The following is a 24,031-nucleotide window of genomic DNA, read 5'->3' on the forward strand; positions in this document are numbered from 1 at the left end:
GGTAAACAGACACTAGTACAGAAAACCACGCCCCTCCTGATGCTGGACCAATAGAATGCTGACAAGCTCCAGGTAGAGGAAGCCAGTGACAGCCGACTGATGAAACTCCGTGTAATGCGACATTTCTCTGCCGCCTGCCCAGCTAATTTCCGGCAGACCGAGCAGTGATGGCGGGGCTGCTGCTTCTCCCGGTACTGGCTGCACTGCACCTGTCCGGGGTCTGTGGATGGAACCAGCACGGTAAGGCTCGGACAGGCGTGGTGTCTGCCCCACAAGCTTGTCATCCGGTATCCTATAGGATAGCTCGGGGTCCCATATCAACAGAGAGATCCAACACTTTCCTGCCATGATGCCTAATGATTAATGGATGTCCTATCGATAACACTCATCACAGGCGGTAAATGTGTGATGTCGGTGGTCTCTCACTCCCCGATCACCAGAGGGGTCCCACATTCATCACAGGTGGTAAATGTGTGATGTCGGTGGTCTCTCACTCCCCGATCACCAGAGGGGTCTAACATTCATCACAGGCGGTAAATGTGTGATGTCGGTGGTCTCTCACTCCCCGATCACCAGAGGGGTCTAACAGCAATCACAGGCGGTAAATGTGTGATGTTGGTGGTCTCTTACTCCCCGATCACCAGAGGGGTCTCACACTCATCACAGGCGGTAAATGTGTGATGTCGGTGGTCTCTTACTCCCCGATCACCAGAGGGGTCTAACATTAATCACAGGCGGTAAATGTGTGATGTCGGTGGTCTCTCACTCCCCGATCACCAGAGGGGTCTCACACTCATCACATTATATAATAGACACTGCACTCTCTTGTTGATAAAATGAAGACAAAAAGTTTTTTTCTTTGCAAAAAAGTGATTATTTATTTGATGGCGACAAAAGATGGTGGACGTTTCGGCCCAACGGCCTTTATCATGTATAGTCGCTCCACAAGAGGGCTGTTTCAGAAGAGAAGAAGATAATGGAGCAGGATGGAAGGAGTACCACCAAGAATAGTTTATGATACAAGATTTTCCAGAGGATGAAGTCTAGAAGCAGGTTAAATTTCCTTTGGCTGGAAGGAATTTGTGTACATGTATTCCAATGGAAGAGATTTCCAGCTTTTATCTTTATATATTCATGTGGATCACATAGACGTTTGGGTGGTTGTAAGAGAACATGTATATAAACACCATCTGTAATTAGGTTGCATATAGTGATAAAGGGGTTAAATGCAGAGACATGTTACAGGCATCTACTCGATTAGCTGCAGGCTTACGGTCATATACCTGATAAAGGCTCCTGCAGACTTCTCTCATGTGGAGGAGGAGGTTTTAGACATTGGTGGGGTGGATATTTTCCTTCTGCACGCCACATTCCCAGGATATGGCCGTCAGTCCATACACCGACAGTCCATCACAGGTGGTAAATGTGTGATGTCGGTGGTATTGCACCAGGCTCGTGATCATTGGGTCCCAGCGGCGATGCAGCCCCCCAGTATTACACATTTGACACCTTTCCATTGTGATTGGCTGGATAAAGCCTTACTGGAGGCTGATAAAGGGAACCTGTCGGCAGACACATGCTGGCCGAACCACAAGCACCAGGTATTACCATGTTTTTCCAAAAATAAGAAACTGTATTTTTTTTGCCCCCCAAAAAACCACTAGGGCTTATTTTTGGAGGAGGTCTTATTCTTGGAGATACACGGATGGGGGTAAGTTTACCCCCCAAAAAAGCAGACTCCCCTCCCCCCCCACACACTTCCCAGGAGACTCATACTCACCAGACCTGGACGTCTGCGTGTCTGCGTGGTTCCAAGGTCCTCCTGTGATCTCCGGTCGGTGCTGCACGCTGTCTTACCCTGCTGCTAGCTGACACACACAGCCGATCGCAGGCGCACACAGCCGATCGCAGGCGCACACAGCCGATCGCAGGCGCACACAGCCAGCAGATCGCAGGCGCACACAGCCAGCAGATCGCAGGCGCACACAGCCAGCAGATCGCAGGCGCACACAGCCAGCAGATCGCAGGCGCACACAGCCAGCAGATCGCAGGCGCACACAGCCAGCAGATCGCAGGCGCACACAGCCAGCAGATCGCAGGCGCACACAGCCAGCAGATCGCAGGCGCACACAGCCAGCAGATCGCAGGCGCACACAGCCAGCAGATCGCAGGCGCACGCACACAGCAGATCGCAGGCGCACGCACACAGCAGATCGCAGGCGCACGCACACAGCAGATCGCAGGCACACAGCAGATCGCAGGCACACAGCAGATCGCAGGCACACAGCAGATCGCAGGCACACGCACACAGCAGATCGCAGGCACACGCACACAGCAGATCACAGGCACACGCACACAGCAGATCACAGGCACACGCACACAGCAGATCGCAGGCACACACACAGCTGATCGCAGATATACACAGCAGATCACACACAGCCGATCGCAGGCACACACAGCAGATCGCAGGCACACGCACACAGCAGATCGCAGGCACACGCACACAGCAGATCGCAGGCACACGCACACAGCAGATCGCAGGCACACGCACACAGCAGATCGCAGGCACACGCACACAGCAGATCGCAGGCACACGCACACAGCAGATCGCAGGCACACGCACACAGCAGATCGCAGGCACACGCACACAGCAGATCGCAGGCACACGCACACAGCAGATCGCAGGCACACGCACACAGCAGATCGCAGATATACACAGCAGATCACACACAGCCGATCGCAGGCACACACAGCCGATCGCAGGCACACAGCAGATCGCAGGCACACAGCAGATCGCAGGCACACGCACACAGCAGATCGCAGGCACACGCACACAGCAGATCGCAGGCACACAGCAGATCGCAGGCACACAGCAGATCGCAGGCACACAGCAGATCGCAGGCACACAGCAGATCGCAGGCACACGCACACAGCAGATCGCAGGCACACGCACACAGCAGATCGCAGGCACACGCACACAGCAGATCGCAGGCACACGCACACAGCAGATCGCAGGCACACGCACACAGCAGATCGCAGGCACACGCACACAGCAGATCGCAGGCACACGCACACAGCAGATCGCAGGCACACGCACACAGCAGATCGCAGGCACACAGCAGATCGCAGGCACACGCACACAGCAGATCGCAGGCACACAGCAGATCGCAGGCACACAGCAGATCGCAGGCACACAGCAGATCGCAGGCACACAGCAGATCGCAGGCACACAGCAGATCGCAGGCACACAGCAGATCGCAGGCACACAGCAGATCACAGGCACACAGCAGATCACAGGCACACGCACACAGCAGATCGCAGGCACACGCACACAGCAGATCGCAGGCACACGCACACAGCAGATCGCAGGCACACAGCAGATCGCAGGCACACAGCAGATCGCAGGCACACGCACACAGCAGATCGCAGGCACACGCACACAGCAGATCACAGGCACACGCACACAGCAGATCACAGGCACACGCACACAGCAGATCGCAGGCACACACACAGCTGATCGCAGATATACACAGCAGATCACACACAGCAGATCGCAGGCACACAGCAGATCGCAGGCACACGCACACAGCAGATCGCAGGCACACGCACACAGCAGATCGCAGGCACACGCACACAGCAGATCGCAGGCACACGCACACAGCAGATCACAGGCACACGCACACAGCAGATCGCAGGCACACACACAGCTGATCGCAGATATACACAGCAGATCACACACAGCCGATCGCAGGCACACACAGCCGATCGCAGGCACACACAGCCGATCGCAGGCACACAGCAGATCGCAGGCACACAGCAGATCGCAGGCACACAGCAGATCGCAGGCACACGCACACAGCAGATCGCAGGCACACGCACACAGCAGATCGCAGGCACACAGCAGATCGCAGGCACACGCACACAGCAGATCGCAGGCACACGCACACAGCAGATCGCAGGCACACGCACACAGCAGATCACAGGCACACGCACACAGCAGATCGCAGGCACACACACAGCTGATCGCAGATATACACAGCAGATCACACACAGCCGATCGCAGGCACACAGCAGATCGCAGGCACACGCACACAGCAGATCACAGGCACACGCACACAGCAGATCGCAGACACACACACAGCTGATCGCAGATATACACAACAGATCACACACAGCCGATCGCAGGCACACACAGCCGATCGCAGGCACACAGCAGATCGCAGGCACACGCACACAGCAGATCGCAGGCACACGCACACAGCAGATCGCAGGCACACGCACACAGCAGATCGCAGGCACACGCACACAGCAGATCGCAGGCACACGCACACAGCAGATCGCAGGCACACGCACACAGCAGATCGCAGGCACACGCACACAGCAGATCGCAGGCACACGCACACAGCAGATCGCAGGCACACGCACACAGCAGATCGCAGGCACACAGCAGATCGCAGGCACACGCACACAGCAGATCGCAGGCACACAGCAGATCGCAGGCACACGCACACAGCAGATCGCAGGCACACGCACACAGCAGATCGCAGGCACACGCACACAGCAGATCGCAGGCACACGCACACAGCAGATCACAGGCACACGCACACAGCAGATCGCAGGCACACACACAGCTGATCGCAGATATACACAGCAGATCACACACAGCCGATCGCAGGCACACACAGCCGATCGCAGGCACACACAGCCGATCGCAGGCACACACAGCCGATCGCAGGCACACACAGCCGATCGCAGGCACACAGCAGATCGCAGGCACACAGCAGATCGCAGGCACACGCACACAGCAGATCGCAGGCACACGCACACAGCAGATTGCAGGCACACGCACACAGCAGATCGCAGGCACACAGCAGATCGCAGGCACACGCACACAACAGATCGCAGGCACACGCACACAGCAGATCGCAGGCACACGCACACAGCAGATCGCAGGCACACGCACACAGCAGATCGCAGGCACACGCACACAGCAGATCACAGGCACACGCACACAGCAGATCGCAGATATACACAGCAGATCACACACAGCCGATCGCAGGCACACAGCAGATCGCAGGCACACGCACACAGCAGATCGCAGGCACACGCACACAGCAGATCGCAGGCACACGCACACAGCAGATCGCAGGCACACGTACACAGCAGATCGCAGGCACACGCACACAGCAGATCGCAGGCACACGCACACAGCAGATCGCAGGCACACGCACACAGCAGATCGCAGGCACACGCACACAGCAGATCGCAGGCACACGCACAGCTGATCGCAGATATACACAGCAGATCACACACAGCAGATCGCAGGCACACAGCAGATCGCAGGCACACAGCAGATCGCAGGCACACGCACACAGCAGATCGCAGGCACACAGCAGATCGCAGGCACACAGCAGATCGCAGGCACACGCACACAGCAGATCACAGGCACACGCACACAGCAGATCGCAGGCACACACACAGCTGATCGCAGATATACACAGCAGATCACACACAGCCGATCGCAGGCACACACAGCCGATCGCAGGCACACACAGCCGATCGCAGGCACACACAGCCGATCGCAGGCACACACAGCCGATCACCGATGCACACACAGCCGATCACCGATGCACACACAGCCGATCACCGATGCACACACAGCCGATCACCGATGCACACACAGCCGATCACAGATGATATTTCAAAAGACTGACCTGCACATCCTACAAGTGTGTATAGGTGCCAGCTGAAAAAACCTAGCAAATACAAAATGGATACAGCCGCACACTAAATGCCATCAATGTATAAGGGAACTCTGGTACTGCATTACTGCTATATGAAAAAATGAGATTTTTAGTTTATGAATTGGCCAATGCATGTAAGCCCGGACCCCAAACGGCAAGGTAAATCTCAATATTCCAGGTCCCTAACTAAAATGCCACTATCTAGATTAAAAACATCCATGCCTGGGCAGCTAGACTAAAAATCTAACTTGAAATGCCACTATCTGGACTAACCTCCATGTCTGGGCAGCTAGGACTCCTGGTATAAGGATTGTGAACACAGCCTGGTTTATAGGGCGGAGTGCTCAGTCAGAGCCAATCATAGATGCACACACAGCCGATCGCAGGCACACACAGCCGATCGCAGGCACACACATCACATCACATCCAGCACTTACGGCAGCAGGGAATGAAGCAAGTCACGTGTCCGGCCGCAGGTCCTGTTCGTTCCGCTGCACTGCACTGCCTCTCAGGATTCTCCCGCCGAGAAAAGATCGGTGTCGCTGGATGAGGTATGTATGCGATCCGATGTGTGTGCGATCCGATGTGTGTGCGATCCGATGTCGGTGTGTGTGATTTGATGTTTGCATGTGTGCGATCTGACTGTGTGTGAGTGAGATCTGAGTGTGTGTGTGTGTGTGCAGGTGTGTGATCACTGCAGGTCCTGCCGCTCAGTGTCGGGTGAGTGTAATTGCCGGGTGCCGCTGTGTATAATGAAGTGTCCTGTAGTATCTGTATCTTTTTTAGCTGCACGGACACTTCATTATTGATCCGCGACTAGGGCTTATTTTCGGGGGAGGGTTTATATTTAAGCCTTTCTCTGAAAATGCTGAAAATCAGCTGTCCCTTTCAGTGAACTATGTTGCTGCTGGTTGTCATGCACCATGTATAGTATATGTTTTACATGTTTATGATCTGGACCATACTGCACACACTCTAGTGACTTGTGTTAGACATGCCAAATAAACCCCAATTTGATTTCTTCCAGAGCGAGTTTTGCTCAGGGATATCCAGGCGATCACATTGTATGCCGACAGATACACTAATGGACGCCGGTCAGCTCCTGTCCCACAGCTGAAGTGTATTGGAGGTAGTGCTGGGTGTGGTGCCGTGGTACCGCAGGTGGTGCAGTGTCACAACAGAGGATGGGATGGCATCGATGTCCAGGTAAACTGGCCGCTGTGGAAACTCATCAATGGGATTTGCATACTGGTGGTCACGTGCCGAGTAGACGATCTTCCTTGTCTGAGGTTCTAGTGGAGGAGATTCCAGTCGGACTGCAGTCTTTTCTTCTAGACTAGACAACCCCTATATTATACTATAAGTCACCTGTATGTATTGTGGCATTGAAAGCAGGTAAAGAAAAATGCTAAAATTGCTCATTTTTGTTTATCCATGCCTCCCAAAAACTGGAATAGAAAGTGATCAAAGGGATTATGCATCTCTAGATGGTACTAATGAGAATGTGGCTACAGACAAACAAATCTTTTAAAGGGAAATTGTCACCAGGTTTTCCCAATATCAACTAAAGCTACCACTTTTTCTGCTCTAATCCCACAATCTGTATATAAGCCCCCAACTCCCCTGCATATCCTAAAAATACCTCTTAGGCCAGATTCACACTTGCGGTGACTTGGTGAGTCTCGCATCGGCATCACCCGACACAGCCGCACACTCTTGGACAGGAGTGGGTCAGCTGCATAGAAATACATGCAGCTGAGAAGCTCCTGTCCATAGAGTGTGCGGCCGCCCCGGATGGTGCCGATGCGAGACTCGCCGAGTCATACACAAGTGTGACTCTGGCCTTATAAGTCTTCTGCACGTATGCTAATCACCATGGTCTTGTCTTCCACAGGTCACTGTCAATCTTGCGCATGCGTGCATAAAGCGCAGGCGCACTCTGTTCTGCCTTACTAAGGCCAGAAGGAAGTCCTGTAATGAACCAGGACCTATTAACCAGAAGTGACGCTGGTTTAGGTCCATAGTCATTACATGACTTTTTCTCAGGCTCTCACTTAAACTGCGCAGTCACAGATTCATAGGGATCTGTGGATGAAGTAGGGTGCATTATACCCATCAATCAAGGCAGGAGGACCCCAATCCTGCCAATAGATGAAGTGTGGACCACCAATACCCACTGGACTGGAATCTGCTGATTATTGTACAGCACAGGAGACTTACAGAAGGCATTTTTTAGGATATGGGGGGGGGGGATGGGTTAGTGGCTTCTGATGGACTGCAGTACAAAGTGGTGGCTTTTGTTTATATTGTGAAAAAGTGATGACCATTTCCCTTTAAAGCATCACTCCTGTGTTTTGGTTTTTTTTTTGTTTTGTTTTTTTTTCAGCCCTGGAATGGTGCTTTTAATCTAAGGTCCCTGCCTCTAGTAATATACTCACCCTCCGGTGTCTTCACCTTTTACAGACGCACCTCCAGTCCCACAGCATCATCTTGTGCCCGTAACGTCTGACTAACCAAGTTACATCAACAAGCTCCCAATATAACTCTATGAGAGCCAGAATGAGGCTCTCATAGACTTGTATTGACCTCCGGCGCGCTCCATGAAACACTGGAGCTGCTGTCAGGTTACAGACTGCAGAATATTGACTGGAGCGGTGGTGGTAGAAGATGAAGACGTTGTAAAGTGCGTATAAGACGGGGCAGGGGACTTAGACAAAGCACCACTCCAGCGGTGCAATAAAAAGAAAAAACACTGAAGTGGAGATTTAAAGTATTTTATTTTGATTTTTGTCAAAATAAAAAATAACTATATAAGTTTGGTGTAATAATACGTATCCACAGAATAAGGTTCAAAGGATAGCCTTGTCTCAGACATTTATGGCAAATAAAGGCTCATAGAATGGCTGTCACCTAATGTCCCAAATTATTGCATTCATAAAGGGGTTCTCCGAGACTTAGTGATCATCCCATTTCAAAAAAAAACTTTGGACTATAAGCCGAGGAAGCTAAAAATCCAACAAACTGAGCATTACATACCCTCCCCGGGTCCGGCCCTGGTCTCTGCTCTTTGGCTGCAGCAGAATATACACTTTTATTAATAATTTTCCAAAATAGTGTCACTTCACTAGTAAGTAAGGGAGTTGGCCAGTGAAAACCTAGCTTATTGATAGTGGGTGTCTGACCGTTGGGACCCCCACCGATCGGAAGAACAGGACACTTTTATCATTAGAATAGAGTGGTAGTGTGTATGTACGACCTGCGCTCCATTCATTCCCTTTGGGGCTGCCGAGCACGTGGGCGGCTTTTTCCGGCAGCCCCATACCAAATTAATTGAGCGGCGGTTGAACATCCCACCTGCCACGCCATTACATAATGGGAATAAAATATTCCTGCTCTGTCAGTCTCACTGATGAGTAACTTAGTGCTTGTCCTGCAGATACGTGATAACTTGTTTCACTGGACAACACCATTTAAAGGGAAGCTGTCAGCCGTTTTTTGCTATGTAATCTGAAAACAGCGTGTTGTAGGGGTTTGGATCCTGATTCTAGGGATGTGTCACTTACTGTGCTGCTTGTTTCAATAAAATCAGTTTTTTATTCTGTCTTGTAGGTCTCCTGCACTGTATAACCCCACCCCCACCACTTATTAGCAGCTTTCTAACTATGGACAGTGTACACAGAAAGCTGCCAATCAGTGGTATGAGCTCAGCATTCAGAGAACTTGTAAACAGGGATTTTATGAAGTCTGCAGCAAAAAGCTAAGTGACACATCGCTGGAATCAGGGTCTCTGCCCCTACGTTATGCTGCTCTCAGATGGGGTAGCAAAAGCCTGGTGTCAGATACTTAGTAACATCACATGCTAGCTCCCTGATTTTGATGCAGGCTCAGGAACTGAGTCAGCTGCGCCTTTGCTGGCAGATGATCGCCATATTATTAAGCTATCATCTGCCTCTACCAAAACTGTATTTTTTTGGCCCATTCTTCCTAATTATGATGTGACCCTATAAATCATCCTATTTGCCCGTCTGTGGTCTCAGTGATGTTTCTGCTTCACCTTCCAGTGGGAATGCAAGGTTGATATGGAGAACGCTTACAGATTTGGGAAAGTAGAGGTGAGCTGCGAGGGCTTTGATTACCCTGAAGACCCCTACATCCTGCGTGGCTCCTGTGGCCTTGAGTACACCCTGGAGCTCACAGAGGAAGGACGGAAGAGATCTCAAAGTGGCCACGGTTCTACAGGATTTGGCTCTGGATTTTTCCAGGAGAAAGCAGGTGGCTGGAATAGTCAGCATTCCTCTGATGGTGGCAGTGGGGTCATAGTCTTTGTGGTCATCCTGGGCCTGGCGTATGGTGTATACAAGTTATTTCTGAGCGGGCCTTCTAACCAGCAGCAGCAACCTTACCCGGAGAATTATGGCCACGAGCAACAAAGCTACAGCCAGGCCAGCGCACCTCCGCCCCCAGGCTTCAAATCAGACTTCACTGGTAAATACACTCCTCTAGTTTTGTTTTTCTGTTAGGGAAAACTTGGAAACAAATTAAGAAAACCACTCTCCTGTTTTATGAAAGTAGTAGAAGTATGGCAGATTTTCTTGAATAGCTGAAACAGTTAAAGTGTCAGACTTCAAGGGTATAACCACTTTTGAAAACCTTTTTAATTGCTCTAAGGCATCTTAAATACAAGAGTAAAGGAACTTTGCAAATAATCTTAGGTAGCAATATCTTACCTTTTGTGTCTGCAGCTTTTATGTAAACCAATGTGTATCCATGGTAACAGACTACAAACTAACCTTGTGTAGTCTGATCCTGCAGTCATATCCTCTTCTTCTGCACCCTACTATTTAGTAACATACATATAGAAAGAAAAGGTAATATGACTGGGGTAAGGGAAGGGTATATGGAAGGAATGGCAGGGTATTTTTTAATAGTACTTGCAAAGAGTTTTTATTTTTACATGCATCAGAGCTGTGAAAATGATTGCAATGGTATACAAACGCTTTAAGAGTAATCAACTTTCTTTCTCGGTCTCCATTGGAGATGGAGAAGCGGTGGGTGGTTACTGCTACAACAAACTGCCTTTAAAGGGAACCTGTCACCAGTTATTCTTGTCCCTGCTATTAATCAGAGTAACCATTTAATGCTAGGGGCGGAAGCTCGATTTAAAGGGAACCAGTCACCAGTTTTTCGGCCTATAAGCTGCGGCCACCACCATCGGGCTCTTATATACAGCATTCTAACATGATGTGTATAAGAGTCCAGGCCGCTGTGTAGAACGTAAAAATCACTTCATGATACTCACCTAACAATCGCTCTACGGTGCAGTTGGGTCATATGGGTGTCTCCGTTGTCCGGTGCCGGCGCCTACTCTTTCGGCCATCTTTGTCATTCTTCTTCTGTCGCCAGGGTTCATGACGTGTCCTATGTCATACACACTTGCTGGCATTGAGGTTCTGCGCAGGCGCACTTTGATCTGCCCTAAGCTGGGCAGATCAAAGTATTGTAGTACACCTGCGCGGGACCGGCGAGTGTGTATGACGTAGGATACGTCATGCACACAAGGTTCAGAAGGAGGACGAAGATGGCTGAAGGAGGAGTCGCTCATCTGACCCAAATCCACCGTAGCGCGACCGTTAGGTGAGTATTATGAAGTGTTTTTTATGTTCTACACAGCGGCCTCGGCTGTGATATACAGCATGTTAGAATGCTTTATATAAGAGCCCGGTGGTGGTGGTTGCAGCTTATAGGCCCCAAATCTGGTGACTGGTTCCCTTTAAATCGAGCTTCCGCCCCTAGCATTAAATGGTTACTCTGATTTAATAGCAGGGACAAGAATATCTGCTCTCAAATATCAGCCACAAGAGGCGGACCCTAGAATCCTTCTATATGCCTATTCTATTTCTGAAACCTCCATAGAAGTGAATGGAAGTTGCAAAAGTGGCTTAGCGCTGCTACCTTTGGCATTCTCCAGGTCCTCACCTCCTGTGGCTGTCACTTTGATTCCCATCTTAGTTATGGAGAACTGAGAAAAATATAACCCTTTAGATGTGACTATACATTTCTGGTGAATATTCACCATACCTGGTGCCCTCCTTTATGCTGCTGTAGCCTGTGGTGCCCCCTGGTGGAGGAAGGACCGAGAAAACATTGGTTCACACATTTCTCAGCCCTCCCTATGCCACTGTGATGGGCATTTTGACATAGTGAAGAAACAGATGCAGTGTCAGCATAAAAGAGGGCACCAGGTATAGTGACACACCACAAATGCATAGTCATATGCATGATCAGAGGTGGAGTATGTCTTTAACAATTAGTAAAGCACATTATTTACAAAGGTAATGAACATTGTATGTAGTGCATTTAAAGGGAACCTATCAGGTGTAATATGCACCTAGAACCAGGAGCAGTTCTCTGTGCATATTGCTAATCCCTGCCTAAACGTCCCTGTATACACTAGTATAGATAAAGGGATCTTTAGAAAAAGTATTTCTAAAGATCTTTTATCGTATGCTAATTAGCAAGGGCACTAGCCCCCTGAGTGTTAGTTCCCCTGGTTAGTCAGCCTCATTAGCATGTTAGTACGCCCCTGTGGGTGTGCTATCATGCTAATGAGTGTGCAGTGTCAGAGGACGATCTCACTCACCTCTCTGCTGCCACCATCGACCGACACTGGATTTCGGCTCAGTGCGCATGACCTTGGAGTTTGGGTCATGCCCACTATGAAGCCTAGTGTATGCGTCCTGGCTTCAAATTGAAGTAGTGCGCACTGAGCCAAAATCCAGTGTCGGGCAGCGATGGCGCCAGAGAGGTGAGTGAGATCTGGGTGCATATTGGACCTGACAGGTTCTATTTAAAGGGACTCTGTCAGCATAAAGTAGCCACTGCATCCAGAGATTTATCCCTTATTAGGCTGTTTGCTGTAATTTCTATACTTTCAGTATTTTATCAGCAGGAGATTATCACTGCCCGGACTTGGTCTCACCCAGAAAGGCTAATCTATGTAATTCCTCCCCCACCACTGATTGTCAGCTTACTGACAATACACAGTGTACACCGGAAGCTGCTATTCAAGGGTGTGGGTGGGGTTATATAGAGCTCCGCATTCTGAGAAACAGAGAAAATAAGGATTCTAGCTAAACTGCACCAAGCAGCCCAGGAAGTGATACACCCCTGGAATCCATCTTTCTGCCACTACATTGTGCTGCTCTCAGATTACATAACAAAAACCTGCTGCCAGATTCCTTTAAGTCACGTTTTCCTTTGTTGTTGATGACATTCTTCATACAGGTTGTCTGTATAAGTCTAACAGAATGTATCTCATTAAGGTGCTTCATCAGGATTTGGTAACTTTGGAGGTGCATCATCCTTTGGCACACAAGCAGGTCAAGGTCCTGGCTTTTGGACTGGTTTGGGAACTGGTGGTGTACTTGGCTACCTGTTTGGCAATCAGAGGTCAGTATTAGCTAATATATGTCTATATAAAGTAGAAGAATCACCCCATCCTAGAAAGTGAAAAGGACTGTGCCCGGAACAGTCACCACTCCCAGCTCCCATCTACATAGGCTCCTATAGATAAGAAAAACTGTCCGGTCACTGAGAGCCCCTTACAGCACCAGGTAATCAACTGGTGACAAAGATCACATACTGAATTAATGACTAAAATCATATACCAACCAGTGAGTAACCAACACCATTCTATGGCGGACCGGCAGCATTCATCTCGCTCCCACCAATTGGGTGTGTCATTAGTGAAACCGTGTTCTTTGACCAAAGGGATTTACGCTAAAATATGATTAACCCCTTCATGACCGGCCAATTTTGCGCTTTCCGGGGTTTTTTTCGCCATTCTTCTTCCGAGAGACACAACTTTTTTATTTTTCAGTCAATATGGTCATGTTAGTGCTTGGTTTTTTTGCGGAACGAGCTGTACTGTTAAATGAAACCATGAGTTTTACCATATAGTGTACTGGAAAACAGCAAAAAAATTCCAAATGCGGAAAAATTTCAAAAAAAGTGTGATTGCACTATTGTTTTTGAGATATATTATTCACTGTGTTCACTATATGGTAAAACGGATGTGTTGATGTGATGCCTGAGGTTGGTGCGAGATCGTAGATACCAACTATGTATTGGTTTACTTTTATCTAAAAGGTTAAAAATAAATCAGAAGTTTGTCCGAAAAAAGAGGCGCACGTTTTATGCCATATTTTGTGACTCGTAGCGTTCTCATTTTTCGGGATCTATGGCTCAGTGACAGCTTATTTTTTGCGTCTATATCCTCAGAATTTTTTCTTGTTCCAGGTTCCTTCAAAAACTGTGTACCTAGAAGAACCGATGCTTTTGAAGACCAAGAGTGGTCATCCCAAATATTGATGTGATTCACATTTCTCTTTTGTTAACCCCTTAACGACCGCGGGCAGTAAAATTACGTCCTAGCGGTCATAACATTACTGCCCGCGGTCTGCCGGCGGCAGCATGCTGCGATTTGTGCACATCTCAGCAGATTTTCACAGCTGAGATGTGTGCCTGCTAGGCACGAGCAGAATCGTTATCTGCTCGTGCCGTTTAACCCCTTATATGGCGCTGTCAATATGTGACAGCGCCATTATAAGCGCGATGGCGGTAAACTTTTACTTACCGCCCGATACCGGAAGTCACGTGACGCGATCACGTGACTTCCGATAGTTGTCATGGTAGCACAGGGTCATGTGATGACTCCTGTACTACACATGACTTGCTTTCACTTTCACTGTGCCCGCTGCACAGTGAAAAAGACAGTGAGCGTATCTGCTGTTTACAGCTAGGTAGCTGTGATCAGCAGATAGTGCAGAGCGATCGGACTGCTGATCGCAATAGCCCCTAGGGGGACTAGTAAAATAAAAAAAAAGTTTTAAAAAATTAAAAAAAAACAAAAAAACCTAAAAGTTCAAATCACCCCCCATTCGCCCCATTGAAAATTGAAGGGTTAAAAAAATAAAAAATATACACACATTTGGTATCGCCGCGTTCAGAAACGCCCGATCTATCAAAATATAAAATCAATTAATCTGATCAGTATACGGCGTAGCGGCAAAAAAATTCCAAACGCCAAAACGACATTTTGTTGTCGCCACAACTTTTGCGCAAAATGCAATAAGAGGCGATCAAAACGTAGCATCTGCGCAAAAATGGTACCGTTAAAAACGTCAGCTCGAGACGCAAAAAATAAGCCGTCACTGAGCCATAGATCCCGAAAAATGAGAACGCTACGGGTCACGGAATATGGCGTAAAACGTGCACCACTTTTTTCAGACAAACGTCCGATTTTTTTTTTTTTTAACCCCTTATATAAAAGTAAACCTATACATGTTTGGTGTCTACGAACTCGCACTGACCTGAGGCATCACACCCACACATCAGTTTTACCATATAGTGAACACAGTGAATAAAATATCTCAAAAACCATAGTGCTATTGCACTTTTTTTGCAATTTTTCTGCATTTGGAATTTTTTTGCCGTTTTCCAGTACACTATATGGTAAAAACTGATGGTTTCATTTAAAAGTACAGCTCGTTCCGCAAAAAATGAGCCCTCACATGACCATATTGACTGAAAAATAAAAAAGTTATGTCTCTCAGAAAAAGAATAGCGAAAAAAAAAACGGAAAGCGAAAAATCGGCCGGTCGTGAAGGGGTTAAGTGATAGAAATAATCTATTATCGCGTCTATTTATGAAAGCCTCCTTACTTTGCAGCAGTATTGTGTGTGCGTGTGTATATTATATCCACATAATTGCTTTTTTCACCTAGAGCTAGAACACACCATTCTCCAAGCTCACCATATTACAACACATGGAGTGGACCTTCTTATTCAGGACCTGTTCATGGCAGCTCTCAGCCAAGTTCTGGTGTCAGAACAGCCTCAGGTAAGGCGATTTATACATAATCATATTATCACGGTCTGTGCAAAACTCCCTCACTCCAATTCCCACTATGGGGTTGGTGTCAAAATTCTATTGTGTTCCAAAACCCTAATCTTATGGTTGAATGGTCTGTAACCCATGTAGTAACCTTTCGTAGAGAAATTAAAAAAAGAAAAATGCCAGAATGGCTGTTTTTCGGTTGCCACGCTTCCTCTAACAAATGCTATAGAGCGATCAAAACAGAAGGGACCCTATTCATCAAGCCTGGTCTTTCTGATGGGACATTTTGGAGTCAGATGGCCATTCTTCATGAATCAAGAGCGTCTGACAAATGGCATTTGCCTTGCCGGAAATTTTACTCCAGTCAGTAACGGGAGTAAGATTACTGGCAGAGACTAACTATGACACCATGCCCCTCCACACCTCCATTTATTGTGGGAGAGCTGGGTGAAACTGTTGTGAAAACTCCAAAAGTTGCAACATTTTTGGGCAACTTCTCTATGAAAGGCCGCGACCAGTGATGTCTCTATCACTAGAGAACAGAAGAACCAGCAGTCTGAATTGGAAATACTGGATCCTAATCTCCACCGACAGTCATTTGTCAGTTGCGCCACGTACCCTTAAACTGTTGGCCGAACCCATTGACATTGTTAAGGCCGCTTTACACGCTGCGATATTGTGACTGATATCGCTAGCGTGGGTACCCGCCCCCATCGGTTGTGCAACACGGGCAAATCGCTGCCCATGGCGCACAACATCGCCCGGACCCGTCACACTACTTACCTGCCTAGCGATGTCGCTGTGACCGGCGAACCGCCTCCTTTCTAAGGGGGCGGTTCGTTCAGCGTCACTGAACCGCCGCCCAATAGAAGCGGAGGGGCGGAGATGAGCGGGACTTAACATCCCGCCCACCTTCTTCCTTCCTCATTGCCGGCGGCCGCAGGTAAAGTGAGGTTCCTCGTTCCTGCAGTGTCACACGTAGCGATGTGTGCTGCCGCAGCAACGAGGAACTACATCGCTAGCTGCAGCAACAGCGATAATCGAGAAGAGGGGGGCATGTCACCGATGAGCGATTTTGAACATTTTTGCGACGAATCAAAATCGCTCATAGGTGTCACACGCAAAGACATCGCTAAGGCGGCCGGATGTGCGTCACAAATTCCATGACCCCAACTAGATCGCTTGAGCGATGTCGCAGCGTGTAAAGCGGCCTTTAGTCTAATGTGTATGGGGGTCTTAAAGTCCCAGGTGCTTGGCGAGAGGAAAACCTCAGCAAGATCCTTCGAAGTGTTTAAGGATGATCTTTATTAAGTCAGAAATGAGGCACTGAGTCCTAGTCCTACCATCACTAATCACTGCAAATTACAGACGATAAAGTGCAGAATATGATGTAAAGAAATGAATATTTTCCCCGTTTGATTAGTATGTAGAACTTAGTGGATATAGACATATCAGTATCTGCTGGCATCCTCTGTATTACACAGACCTGTACATCACTGGGCACTGTCATTGTGTTTGGCGACTGACAGTCCGGTGCTGCTCTCTGACGTGAAGATAATAGTGAGTATTTTAGCTGCATGAGCATTTGTACAGAGGCGGCTCCATGCCCCATGTCATTACGGGTCATTGCACCAATCGGCCCAGAAGGCAGGGTGGCAGAGAGGAATGCTTTGGTAGAGATGTGGATCCATTAACACCTGATCACAGGCTATGACTTAAGATTAGTACATAGTTAACTATGCAATGTATATTCCAGGGAACTCAAACAAATCTACTAAAACCTTATAGATAAAGGAGGTGTCCACTACTTTTAAGTTTTTAAAAATGATTTTACTTAAAGGGAATTGGACAATATGTTTTTGCTATGTAATCTGAGAGCAGGATAACCTAGGGGCAGAGACCTTGATTGCAGCGATGTGTCACTTACTGTAGTTTTGATAAAATCATTGTTTCAGATCTAGCAGTTCTCTGAACGCTGAGCTTTGTATAACTCTGCCCACACTACTGAGTGGTAGCTTTCCACCCATGCAATGTACACAGAAAGCTGCCAATCAGTAATAAGGGTGGGGTTACACAGAGCATGAGGACTGCATGGCATGACACAATTAGTTCACTAGTGATGATAATCTCCTACTGATAAAACACTGATTTTATGGAAAGAAAAAAAGCAGCCCAGTAACTGACATATCGATGGATTCAACGTCTATGCTCCTATGTCATGTTGATCTTTGATTATATAGCAAAGCTTCCTTTTTAAATACAAAAATAAAACACATACCGACTGGACCCTCGGCTCTTTTCCATTTGGATGCATATGACAGGTGATAGGTGGTGGTTGTCAGGGGAAAACTGATCAGTGGTCACGTTCTGTGCGAGCCAGAAGAGAGAGCTAGGTCAGATGTTACACCCAGCTCAGATGGAACATAGCGGCTGCATCTGCAACCTGACGCCCCTACCCCTCCCAGCCAAGAAGGAATAGAGTATAACAGAGAAGTGGGGTGCTGGTAGATATATAGTGTGTTTTTGTTCTTTTACTAACATAGACCAATTTTTAAACATCTAAAAGTAGTGGACAACACCTTTTGTGTGTGTATGTATAAAATATATATATATATATATATATATATATATATATATATATATATATATATATATATATATATATATATATATATATATATATATATACATACATACACATAATATATATAATTTATTATATATATATTCTTCAACCCTTAAGCTGCCAGGACAATTTTGACTACTTTGAAAAACTCACAACCTGATTTCTTAAATAAAGAAGACCTATTGACATTGACCACCGCCATATATTATCTGAAAGACATTGACAACAAGTGTAATATGTACATCTAGATGGAAATAAAACTGGCCAAGCTAAATACACTCAACATTGAACTCTCAACACAAAGAAGGAAAAGTTGTAGAATTAAGTAAATTACAAGATGGGAAAAAATGTTAATGACATGCTGGTGATGAAAAAAATGGAAACAACATTTTCATAGCATCTTAATTTATTCAATATTAAATCTAAAGACCACACCTAGAAATACCCGCACATAGCATGTCAAGGATTATATCAGTGAGATTAATAATGGTCTGAGTAATATTCTGCCACGCTAAATGCACTGACTGGGATACACAAATCACCAAGATCCGCTGCTGGCAGCTCCTTTATCAATGACATTCTAGATGGGCTCAATGGGAGACTGATCCAGTACTGCTGCGTGCTATGGTAGTGCGTTTAGGCCACACAAGCTGTTCACATTAGCATGAGCAACATACAACCTGGCATTATTGTATTGAAAAATGGCTTATGGGAAAATTTGAAATGGCCGAACCACTGGTTCCACAACATCATCCATGTATCAAAAAGCTGTTAGTGCACCTCGAATGAAAACTAGAGAAGTCCAGCTACTGTACATTATACCACCTCACACCATTATTTTAGGATTAGGACCAGTGTACCCACGTGGTCTTAATCCATGTGGTCCTAATGAGACAAAGTGATCCATTCTGTATTGCAAGTGTAATATGACAGCTTAGGCTTGATATGTGACGTCTGACAGTTCCACAAAAACTATTGGAAGGCGCTTTGACATTGGGCTACAAGCGTACGTCCAACTATAGATGTTCCACTGACCTCATTCCATCAGAATTATAGTGAAGAGCAGGATGGCAGTGGAGGTTGGAGTGATGAATCATTGGATGCAATGATAGTCGGAGATTGGTCTGAAACCCAGATTGGCAACGCCATAAAAATACCTTGAGGTAACGTGAACGTTTCCCAGGAATCATTTCACAACATGACAACACCTGGCCTCATGTTGCTCGTGCAACTAGCTGTGTTCTGAATGTGCTACCATGGCCTTCAGCGTCTCTGGACTTGTCTTATCGAGCATATCTGGAGACGTCTATGGTCAGCAATATCAAGCAGTGGTGCTCATACTCAATACTGGATAAATTGACATATTTTGAACATTTTGTTTCCATTTCTTTATCATTTGTATATTATTTACAAAAATGTTTACATTTGTTTTTTTTCTGTAAAGATGGGGTGCAGAGTGTACATTAATGAGAAAAAAAATGAACTTTTTTGAATTTACCAAATGGCTGTAATGAAACAAAAAGTGAAAAATTTAAAGGGGTCTGAATTCTTTCCGTACCCACTGTAACTTAATTTATGCATATCTGTGATTTGATTTCTTTGCCTGTGTGGATTAGATATGTTGTTACTGACATCTGGTGAGAAATTCATGTCAATAGCACCTTTTAGAAATATATTTAAATTTGTGATGTGATCAATATTTATTTCATCCGCTGCACATCAAGGAGACATGTGGGCCGCCACTGTCTTCATGGGAAGAACTGGAGTGCAAAGTATGTTATGATGCTGGCAGTGGTCAGTATTGGGACATATTCTTTCATTACATGCGCCACAGAGTTCACTAATGAACGCTTTTTGTGCTTGCTCACGGTGTATAGAGCAGTTTAAGGGTACATGCCCACAATCAGGAATCAGGACTCACTGCGTCCAGGACACAGCAGGTCTTAACCTGTGGGGCCACGAGTCTCCTCCGCAGGAGACCACAGCTGCTTGTACCCACGATCAGGGTCAGGTATGCTGCAGTCTCCTGCTTCTGTTCTCCCTACGGAGGAAGCATGCGATTCTGCAGCAAACAATTGACATGCTGCGGTCTGGAAAGCCGCACTGCAGGTCAGTGTTTGCTGCGGAAAAAACAAGCACAGTGCATGGGATTTCTAGAATTCCCGTCCACTATGCTTGTACTGTACACTGCAGCGTTTTGGACACAGCTGAAGCATGCTGCATCTAAAAACCCAGCAAATACCGATCGTGGGCTCACCCTGAGGCTATGTGCCCACAGGACTCTGTACTTGCGGATTTTGCCGCAAAAAAACTGCAGATTTATCTGGATTTTATAGATAAATCCACAGGTTTTAGCAAGTACAGACACTCTCCATGTTATCCTATGGGACATGGGGAGTGCTGTGTCAATGCTGTGATATGTGCGGCTGAGGAATATGCTGCGGATGTCCCGCAGCCGCACATAACTGCATGTCAATTATCCCCGCGGAAATATCTGCGGAATTCCCGCCTTTCCACTATGGAGATAGAGGCCGGGACTTCCGCAGGTAAGTTGCATGAATGTCCTCAGGTTTTCCGCAGATATTTTGCTGGAATCCCACAGCAATGAATAGCTGTGGATTCCGAGGAGCTGTTGCGGGAAACCTGCGGATATATCCACGGGCACATAGTCCAGTGGGCACATAGCCTAAAGGGTACTTTACACGCTGCGATATCGGTATCGATATCGCTAGCGAGTGTACACGCCCCCGTCGGTTGTGCGACACAGGCAATTCGCTGCCCGTGACACACAACATCGCTTACACACGTCACACAGACTTACCTTCCCTGCGACGTTGCTCTGGCCGGCGATCCGCCTCCTTTCTAAGGGGGCGGGTTGTGCTGCGTCGGAGCGACGTCACATGGCAGGCGTCCAATAGAAGCGGAGGGGCAGAGATGAGTGGGACATAACATCCCGCCCACCCTCTTCCTTCCTCATTGCCGGTGGAGGCAGGTAAGGAGATGTTACTCGTTCCTGCGGTGTCACACATAGTGATGTGTGATGCTGCAGGAACGACGAACAACATTGTACCGGTGGCAGCATCGATATTAAGGAAAGGAGCGACGTGTCAACGATCACCGTTTTTGAACGATTTTGCGATCGTTGATCGTCGCTCCTTGGTGTCACACGCTGCAATGTCGCTACCGCCGCTGGATGTGCGTCACTAACGACATGACCCCGACTATATATCGGTAGCGATGTCGCAGCGTGTAAAGCACCCTTAACTCATGCCAAATATCTGTCCACTAAAAACAAATACAAAATAGTAAGTAGCCATCTTTACAGTATTATCTTTCCTTACAAGTTGTAATAATCATTTAAATATATTTTCTTTTAGGTTTCGGAGGTACAAAGAGAAGATAAATGAGAAATATTCAACATGTATGAAGGAGAATGGGAAGAACCTTATTAAATATGTATATGCGAGTGAGGGGTGCAGGGTTGTGTTATAGGTGATTTTCTTGGCACTTTATTTGTACTGTGAAATAGATCTCTATATATATATATTATGAAGCTTTATGTAAAACCTGACTGACTGCGTATTCTATGTAAGATTTTGCTAATTTGTGTTTTAAGGTACAGTTAGTTTAATATTTTTTTTAACGAATAATACATACATTTCCTTGTTATTTTAAATTTGTTCTATTTGCTTTAGTTTAACTAGGTATAGTAAAACATGGGGTAGGGATTCATGGATTTCCTACACTCCAGTTTTTTGCCTTTAAAGTCCCACAATTTGGCACAAAAACGTTCACTTTTCTACAAGTGGGCGAGGCTAAGCATTAAATAAAAAAAAAAAATGGGACGAGTCGCTAAAGGACAAATTTACTATAATTGATGCCAGAAAATTGTAGTAAATTATCCCAGAGATGTTCACCAGCTCATCGCCGGCACAGATTAGCCCAAAGATGCCCAAATTTGTTAGTCATGCCTCCTAATAACTTTTTTGTTATAAAGGTGACTGCATTTCCAATACATTACTGTATTGTTACATTTAAGTTTAAAGAGCATTTATGGGAGTAATATTCTATAAAGCATTCCCAAAATCAACAGTCCATTTTAATATTAAAGGGATCGTCTAATACTGAGAACCTCAGCTTAACCAATTCAGGAACCGTATCTCCTGCAGCGACCATGTTCCTGACTTGTTTATATCATTGCTGGCTGCAGCCAATCAGTGACCGCCCTGATGAAGTATTGATAAGCTGCAGCCAAACAGTCACATGTCACATCAGGAAACAGCGGCATCGACCTCACGGGAACAGTGCCCCTACAGGTGGCGAATACACATTGTTTGTTTTTATTTTAATTGATTAAGCTGGGGTTATCCAGTAGTGAACAACCCCTTTAAGGGATCATTGAGAGAAGCATATTAATATGAGTGTGATACGATGCATTTTACAAAAAATAAAGGAATATCTGTACATTCTGTATAACCTTTTGGTTCTATAGCCATGTTCTCCACTAAGGAGGTCTTTCCATACATTGTACCTAGTTGGTGTATGATACATCCATAGATGACCATCAATGCTATCCTAAGCTGTATGTGCCTCTTTCATAGAAATTGCATATATTGTCATTAGCACGGAAGTATCACTCCTAGGACAGTAAAAGGGAAACCATCAGCAAGAAAGACACGCAAACACATTCTGTCCTGTCTCCCTTAGGCCAGAGTCACACTTGCGAGTGACTCGTGTAATACGCGGGAGTCTCGCATTGCATCACCCGGCACGGCCGCACACTCTCTGGACAGGAGCGGGTTGGCTGCATGTATTTCTATGCAGCTGAAACGCTCCTGCCCCGAGAGCAGCAGGCCATGCCGGGTGATGCAATGCGAGACTCACACGTATTACACGTGAGTCACTTGCAAGTGGGACTCCGGCCTTCCACAGATGCTCTTGCCTGATGTGTGGCTAGTGACTACTACATATGCGGCCACATTGTGATGTGCTGTACGCTGGATGTGATAACGGCACCGGTAGGTTTAGACCCCTTAGCTCTGGATTGTACTGTAATGCAGAAGGAAACTGAAAATAATTGTGTGATGTTCTGCCTAAAAGATTAAAGCTGTACTTATAAGAAATAAATCTGGCTTTCTGATGTGAAAATGTGCACATTTACTGTCTGGCTGTAACAAAGTGAATATGTAGGTGACATTTGGCTCGTATTTAAGGGATTATTCCATCAGGGAGGCCCCTGTGCAGATCCCCTTCTTGCGCATGTAATTGAATAAGAAGGGGGTTTCTCAGCACCCCATCTATAAGCTGTAATATATAGGGCATCTCCCTCTATTTCTTCAGCGCTCTATTGGGAGACCCAGACGATTGGGGTATAGCTACTGCCCTCCGGAGGCCACACAAAGCACTACACTAAAAAGTGCAAGGCCCCTCCCCCTCTGGCTATACCCCCCCGTGGTATCACAGGTTCTCCAGTTTTCAAGCTTTGTGCGAAGGAGGTCAGACATCCACGCATAGCTCCACAGATTTTAGTCAGCAGTAGCTGCTGACTATTTCGGATGGAAGAAAAGAGGGCCCATATAGGGCCCCCAGCATGCTCCCTTCTCACCCGTGGATGGTGTTGTAAGGTTGAGGTACCTATTGCTGGTACAGGGGCTGGAGCCCCACATGCTGTTTTCCTTCCACATCCCCTTGTAGGGCACTGTGGAAGTGGGATCCTGCCGGCCTCTAAGCTCTGACGCCGGGCTCCATCCACAGACCCATAGCA

General features: G+C 47.0%; 1 protein-coding gene across 1 annotated transcript; it reads left to right on the forward strand.

Annotated features, from left to right (window-relative positions):
- Nucleotides 1-32: 32 nt before the first annotated feature.
- SARAF (store-operated calcium entry associated regulatory factor) lies at nt 33-23,415 on the forward strand. Its single transcript, XM_075352271.1, has 6 exons — nt 33-240; nt 6,772-6,950; nt 9,806-10,229; nt 13,067-13,193; nt 15,529-15,644; nt 21,645-23,415. The coding sequence occupies exons 1-6, from the start codon at nt 168-170 to the stop codon at nt 21,668-21,670; spliced, it is 945 nt and encodes a 314-aa protein (XP_075208386.1). The 5' UTR covers nt 33-167; the 3' UTR covers nt 21,671-23,415.
- Nucleotides 23,416-24,031: the final 616 nt, after the last annotated feature.

Source organism: Anomaloglossus baeobatrachus, chromosome 1 (assembly GCF_048569485.1).
Source record: "Anomaloglossus baeobatrachus isolate aAnoBae1 chromosome 1, aAnoBae1.hap1, whole genome shotgun sequence".
NCBI lineage: Eukaryota > Metazoa > Chordata > Amphibia > Anura > Aromobatidae > Anomaloglossus > Anomaloglossus baeobatrachus.

Coding starts and splice junctions, on each gene's coding strand:
- SARAF (XM_075352271.1), top strand. CDS start 168: ATGGCGGGGCTGCTGCTTCTCCCGGTACTGGCTGCACTGCACCTGTCC. Junction 13,194..15,528: donor TACCTGTTTGGCAATCAGAG/GTCAGTATTAGC, acceptor TTTTTCACCTAG/AGCTAGAACACACCATTCTC. Junction 15,645..21,644: donor TGGTGTCAGAACAGCCTCAG/GTAAGGCGATTT, acceptor ATTTTCTTTTAG/GTTTCGGAGGTACAAAGAGA.